General features: G+C 28.4%; 1 protein-coding gene across 1 annotated transcript; it reads left to right on the top strand.

Annotated features, from left to right (window-relative positions):
* Positions 1–4,511: 4,511 nt before the first annotated feature.
* On the top strand, positions 4,512–6,791 carry LOC122273185 (serine/threonine-protein kinase PAK mbt-like). The gene is made up of 2 exons (XM_043057258.2): positions 4,512–4,696; positions 6,441–6,791. The coding sequence occupies exons 1-2, from the start codon at positions 4,526–4,528 to the stop codon at positions 6,774–6,776; spliced, it is 507 nt and encodes a 168-aa protein (XP_042913192.1). The 5' UTR covers positions 4,512–4,525; the 3' UTR covers positions 6,777–6,791.
* The last annotated feature ends 252 nt before the right edge of the window (positions 6,792–7,043 follow it).

Here is a 7,043-nt window from a genome sequence, read left to right as displayed (position 1 = left end):
CCCAGACCAGCAATTTATGTGAGAGATGGTGTGCAGTGTTGGATGTTTGATTTTACTCTTACATATTTTTTTCTGCATTTTTGTCACAAAACATATTTCACCATATTTGTGAACATTACAAACTCTCTTTATTCAAACACAAATTCTAATTTCTAATAAATATTGAAAAATGGACAGTACATGCAGAACATTTTAGAACAACAGTGAACATTTTACTTACATTTTACTACTTTATTACATAGCAGAACAGCATTGAACATTTTACTTCATAAATTCAAATTGGAAAAGCGCACAGTGCAGCTATAACCAAATTTGTATTTTAGTAAATTAGTAACAACATAAAATTACTTAATAATAAAAATAAATAAAAATAAAATATCATTGTGTGTTTGCAGAACATTCCTTCATCAGGGGACTTTTTTTTTAGAGAAAAAATAAGAGACCTGTAAACAAACCAGTAAAAATTTGTGTTAACCCATTTTAGGCCAAGCATGGAAATGTAATAAAATGTGGTGTTATTTTAATTTAAATATGCTTGCATTACAATTTATTAAGACTCAAAAAACTTCATGTAGGAAATATTATTTTTTATTTAAGAAATAAAGTGGTACATATAGGCATCCTTCACTAAATTAATGGACAAACTATTTAGTTGAACGCTTGTTTTTTTATGATTTAAAATTTTTTTTTATTTACTGATATGCAACTTTAATCCATCTTAAAAATGTATGACAAATCTCAAAATGAATAATTATACATTTTCCAAAAATTTTATTTGTCAATAACGGCTTTAAGTTTTAAAACAAAACTTGAATAGCTTACAAATTTCTCAACAGAAAGTGCTTATTCCAATTAAATTACTAATAATTTATGGATCTCTTCAGAACTCTTGACAATAGCAGAAAAATAAAATTAGTGAAAAATATTCATCACAGTGTTAATAAAAATATATTTATTGAAACGGTGCATTTGCGCACCTTTGGCCGAAAATGAGTTAACTATAGTTTGTTCAACGAGAACTGATAGTGAAAGTAAACAAAGCGGAATGCTATTTGACGCAATACCGTTGTCTGCTTGGCGCCGGAATTATGCCAAATAGTGCCTACCAGTCAAGCAAAAATTTTTATTTCTTAGAGCAAATACTTTTATTTCTTAAAAACTTTTATTCTATTTATTTTCTTTCTTATTTATGTTATTCTTACAAATTTCTTCCCAAACTTATGTCTTTTGTGTACCCTTTCTAAATATTTCGTAACGCTGTGTACCATTAATAAAAAAATGAATTTATTTTTTACTATAAACAAATTGCACAAAAGTTAAAAATACAACTGGCTGTTGACACTACTAATTTTTAACTGTTAACTCTGCAAAAAATATCCAATAGAAAAATACGTAATCTTACAATTTCATGGCTAGCTTTGTTTTTAAATAAACTTTTTTGAAATTTTTGTTTGTTGCAAGATATTTTGCATAAGAACGCGTATCCCCGCTAAACTGCTACCTTACCCATGGGGGTACGCGTACCACACTTTGGGAAACACTGTCTTAAAGGGTTGTTTGCTTCGCCGTGGTGTCTTTTTGCAGGTGTTTCATGAGCAATATGGAAAATAAAGTGATGGTTTTAAGTCCTCCTAAAAAAACGGCGGAAGAAATCTTGCATAAGTGAAGCTGATAAGGAAATAATATTGAACATTTATAAAACAGAAATGCATTCAAAACCAGATGTTCCAATCATTGATGTGGCTGACCATGCGGCTTCTGTATCGGGAGTTAGCACAGCTTCTGTTTTCAGAATTATTAAAGAATATAAAGGGATGGTATATTACATTCACTGAAGAGGACTAAATCACTTAAAACTTTTTTTGGATGACATTGACGATTTCAACAAAAATGCTGTAAGAAGAAAAGTTCATGATTTTTTCCGCCGTAACGGAATTCCGGCAATAAGCAAAGTTCTCAAAGCTGTGAACGATGATTCTGATTTACCAAACTTTAAAAGAAGGACATTTTATTTCCTGTTAAAAAAATTAGGCTTCAAACATCAAAAAACTACCTAGTTTCAGTTTTACTTTTTAATGATATAATTATTCGTTATTATCCATGATTAATTATGATTAATCCATCGTTAATACAGTAATTCTTAAAATTTTGTTCTTTCTGCATAGTTTAATATAACTATTTTTGCTTTCGGTACAGTTGCTAATTAATTACAAAAATTCAATTGCTACTTAAAATTAAATAATTTTGATTACTTCATTCCATTTTCAAAAACCTATTGAATTCGAGGTTTACAAACTGCTTTTTTTTTTATAGGTTAAGTGATTATTTTTCTTAACTAAAGATTTTGTGAGACATAAAAAAGTTCTAAGTTTCTTTTAGTGTAATTATTTTAGTTATACTTCCCTTAGAAAAATAAAGATAACAGTTTAAAAATAGAAATAAATGAAGTTCCTTCAAATATATTTTTAAATCAATCGATGAAACATAAAACTATTTTAAATATTAGTTAACTTTTAATAAATTTTAAAAAAAAAATTTATTATGAAAATAAAGAGTATTTTTTTAACATATTCTTTGAATTCTATACGACTTTTACGATGGCATTATAAAAGTTATGTTTTGCATAGATATTTATGCAAAATATATTAAAACTAATTTAATTTTAACTTTAAAAAAAATGCATTAAAAGTTTTCTCAAAATAAAATTATGTACTTACTGAAACAATTAGAAATGTATTTTCATGTAAATATTTTTATTTTGCACTTTCCTACCTAATTTTAAGGTATCAAAAACTGAATATCGTTTTCGTTTTTCCGTAAAAGCAAAAGCTCTGTCGATTCAAACGAAATCGCCCATTCGGGGAAGAAACCGTTTAAGTGGCAAACGTTGGCGATCAAACAGCAACCCTAATGTTTACTTCCACTATCAGTTCTCGTTGAACAGACTATAGTAATATCTTCTAGTGACTGGTCCTTTGGACTAGTGACTTATTTTTTACAATATCCACCCCTGAATATTACAACAAAGCTTGTAAACGACTGATCTATGAAGTAACCTTAATAATGAGTAGTCAATGATAGTTAAAGTAAATAAATCTATTATCTGCAGCAAGTGTTACAGTGAAACCTCTCGGGGGCGACCACTCTTTGTTCTACAATAAAATGGTCGTTAATGGAGGTGGGTCGTTTGTAGGGGTTACTTCCCCTGAATTCAAAATGTTATTGAAGTTAATTAATTTTTCTAAACTATTTTAATTTTAGGCAGTGTCATTTTTTTTTTTTTTTTTTTTTGGTGTGGAAATGCTACTTGGCGTTGTGAAAGCCAGATCGACGAATAAAATTTAGCATCGATAAAAATGATCCCTATTGATATAATGTGTAAAAACAAATTGACCAATTATGGATTAGGTTTGCATTTGATTTTATATCATAAAAATTAGTTTTAAAAAATTAGAAGAGTTTTGTTTGTTTAAGATGCTCATTTTCTTCTAATGTAATTTTCAACTCTAAAAATAAATCATTGATAGCGTCGTCTTTAGTTCACTCTGACTGCAACACGAGGTTGTAGATCTCTTTCAGAGATGGTCAAAAAGAGCTCTCTTAAATAAGAGTTTCACACAAATATTTTGTATACATTTTAATCTACTTATTTGTTTTGTTAATATTATTTATTTTGACATTTTTTGGTGTGTCCTTAATTGACCTTTACCGCATTTGGTACAGAAGTCTTCCAGTTGCTGGGAGAGGTTTTAATGGTCTCTCCGAAAGGTTTTCTTCAACACAAAGTCTATGGAAATAATTATGTGCTTCCCAAAAATTGGTCGTATTTTGAGTTGAAATAGATGTTAGAATTATTTAACTCAAATCTTTCTAAAGATTTGAGATTAAATAATTCTAGCATCTATTACAATTATTTTATGAAATTTCACTTTTTAGTGAAACTTTTCCATGTTTCCATTCTCATTCTAGTACATGTTTTTGCTCACAAAATCTATTATTTGATAAAACAAATAAAAAAATAAATAACGTTTTTCTGTTAAAAAAACTGCACGGTATTGATAAAATGTGGTATGGATTTTAATTGAATTTTACATGATATACCTGGAAAAGACAGAATTTTTTTTCTGAAATTGAGTAGGAACCCTGAGAGGGTCTTTCACCGTATAAATATTTCGTTGCAATGTGGTTTAAATTATTCAGTGTGGTATCCAAACAGATGTTTAGTTTGTATACATACATCATTTTAAATACTTCACTTTGTGTACAAGAATTACATATGGGATTTCCTTTGATGAAAAATTGTAGAATACTGAACTTTTTTTTTTGGAATGTTGAGACATTTTAAAATTCTGATTTAATGAATGAAATTAGTCAGGAAACCTGTAGACATTTTTAAAAGGGTAATAAAGTAGGAAGAAAATAGAAACATAACATCAATTTCTAAACCACAATAATGTTTAAAAGTAATTGACAAAGGATGACAATTTTTTTTCTTCTTTCGTTATAGTTCAGAGCTGCATTGCAAATGGTTGTTAGTCCTGGAGATCCTAGAGACAACTTGGAAAACTTCATCAAAATTGGTGAAGGCTCCACTGGCATTGTATGCATTGCATCTGAAATATCTACAGGGCGTCAGGTTGCCGTGAAAAAGATGGACCTCCACAAGCAGCAAAGAAGAGAATTACTATTTAATGAGGCTTGTGTTTTCATACCTTACATTATGTTTATATAATCTAATTTTATTTAAACTGCAACTTGAAGTAATTGTGTATATTTTTTTTAAAAATCAATATAGAATATTTGATAATTTTAATTAACTTTTTCTGTTTTAATGTATTCATACCTGCCAAGTCTCCTGTTTTTTAACGAAGACTCCTGTGTTTTACGACTATATTCTCAAATTTCTTTGCATTTGAAGATATTAAAAAAAATAATATAAAATATGGCGATAAAATATCCGCTAATGGCAAAAATACTTCTCTTACTCCTGAACTGATGGTGTTATTGACGGTACTGCAGTATGTTGAGTGTTTATAGTTTGAGTAATTATAAATAATCATTATAATAAACAATCATAATTATAAAAATCTTCTTTAGATTAAGATTTATATACATATTTTTTACTTTTATTTCATATTTTTTACAATTTTGAATTCCTCTTTTTGACCTACATGATTATTCATGATGTATCAAGACTTTACTTGTAGCCCAAAAAATGTTGATAGCGAAATCTCCATTATTTTATTTTTCTAATGTTGACAGTTATATGTATTACTCAAAAATAAATTTAACCATTAGAAAACCATTTATCTCTTATAAGACCTGAACTGCAACAGGCTCTCTGGAGTATTTATGCAATTTTCGCAAATTCAGGAAAATTTTACTTTTTTTCCCTACAAATTTTTAATGCTATAATTTGTGAAATACTGCTATGTTTGTTATTTCCAATAACATTGTGGCCATAGAACATGAACTTATCAATCTGGAAAATGACGTAAAAACTTAATTTAAATACCCAAAGAGTAAAAAAAAGAAATTATTTCATTAGTTTGAGTTATTGGAATGTCAAAAATATCCTTCAAAATTTTGGTCTCAAAATAACTCATTTTAAAAATAAAATGTTTATTTTCAACTCGACATTTCGTTGCAAATCAATTCTGAATCGTTTATTTGATTATTATTAGTGCCTTTTGTGATATCTATAGCCGCATGTGTCTCTTATACCATTGCACAGTGCTTTTAGTTCAAAGTGACATAATTGTGAAGATAATTCTAGAGTCAAATGTGGGCTTATTAAAACTGTAAGTGAAGATTTAATTTAAAACAGAACTTGGTATGAACAAATCAAGTATTATAAATAAAAAGCACGAAAAAAAATATTGCTTGCTTACAACTATCTCACATAATCACAGCATCATTCAATAAACAAATAAAGAAAGAACAAACAAGAACCACTTTAATTTCAGGTTGTAAGTATATATACGATTATTAGTAACGAGACGTAAAATCATTCGCATTTGCGAGATTAGACCAACAAAAACTTTTTTAGATTTGTTACTTTTGAGATGCTTTGAGTTTTAAGTGCTTAAATGTGCTTATTTTTGATTTTAAATTCTTTAAAAGCTCTTAAAGGTGCTTTTTTTTATTCGGTGTTTGTAAAAAGTGCTTAATTTTATTTCTTTTAAAAATATTTATCAGAAACTAGTTATTTTATCATGATTATGTAGAGTTTTTGAAAATGTTTTTGAATTTTAGTGATTTTATGTTTATAAATTAAGAACCTTAAACGATAAAATTTTTTTTATTTTTTTTATTACTACAAAGATTCTAATTATGATTTTGTTTTGGAAAGTAATTAATAATAATTTTTGAGTGCTTAAAAGGTGCTTATTTTTTTGTTGAAACCCTGTCTTATAGTATGATGTCTTTCATTTTTGCAGGTTGTCATCATGCGTGATTATCACCATCCAAATATTGTTGAAATGTTTGACAGCTTCTTAGTGGGAGATGAATTATGGGTAGTCATGGAATTTCTGGAGGGTGGAGCTCTGACCGACATAGTGACCCACTCCAGAATGGACGAGGAGCAGATTGCAACTGTTTGCAAGCAGTGTCTCAAGGCTCTTGCTTTTCTTCATTCTCAAGGTGTTATTCACAGGGATATTAAGAGTGACTCCATTTTACTGGCTAGTGATGGACGGGTAAATGAATTTATTGCACAAATATCAACATTTTTCAATTATTCTTTTCAATTTTATATTATATTACAATATTAATAACTTTGATGCAGAGAACTCTCGCTACTACGATATCCGATGCAACAATAATTCCCTCTATTACGATAATGTTTTGTGATCCCGACAAACTTGCATATGAATTAATGTTATCCTCCCCTCAATATTGCGATATTCTCTAAAGCAATAAACCCCTGTAAAACGATTTTTTTTTCAAATCTAAACCTTATTTTCCTTATTTATTATTGGTTTTCAAATGTAAAAAATTTTATTTCATCATATTTTGCCTTTTTTCTCCGGTCTTTTCTG

Source organism: Parasteatoda tepidariorum, unplaced genomic scaffold, assembly GCF_043381705.1.
Source record: "Parasteatoda tepidariorum isolate YZ-2023 unplaced genomic scaffold, CAS_Ptep_4.0 HiC_scaffold_2878, whole genome shotgun sequence".
Lineage (NCBI taxonomy): Eukaryota > Metazoa > Arthropoda > Arachnida > Araneae > Theridiidae > Parasteatoda > Parasteatoda tepidariorum.
The sequence above is the reverse complement of the archived record's forward strand: the minus strand, read 5'-3'. Positions and strand labels throughout refer to the sequence as shown.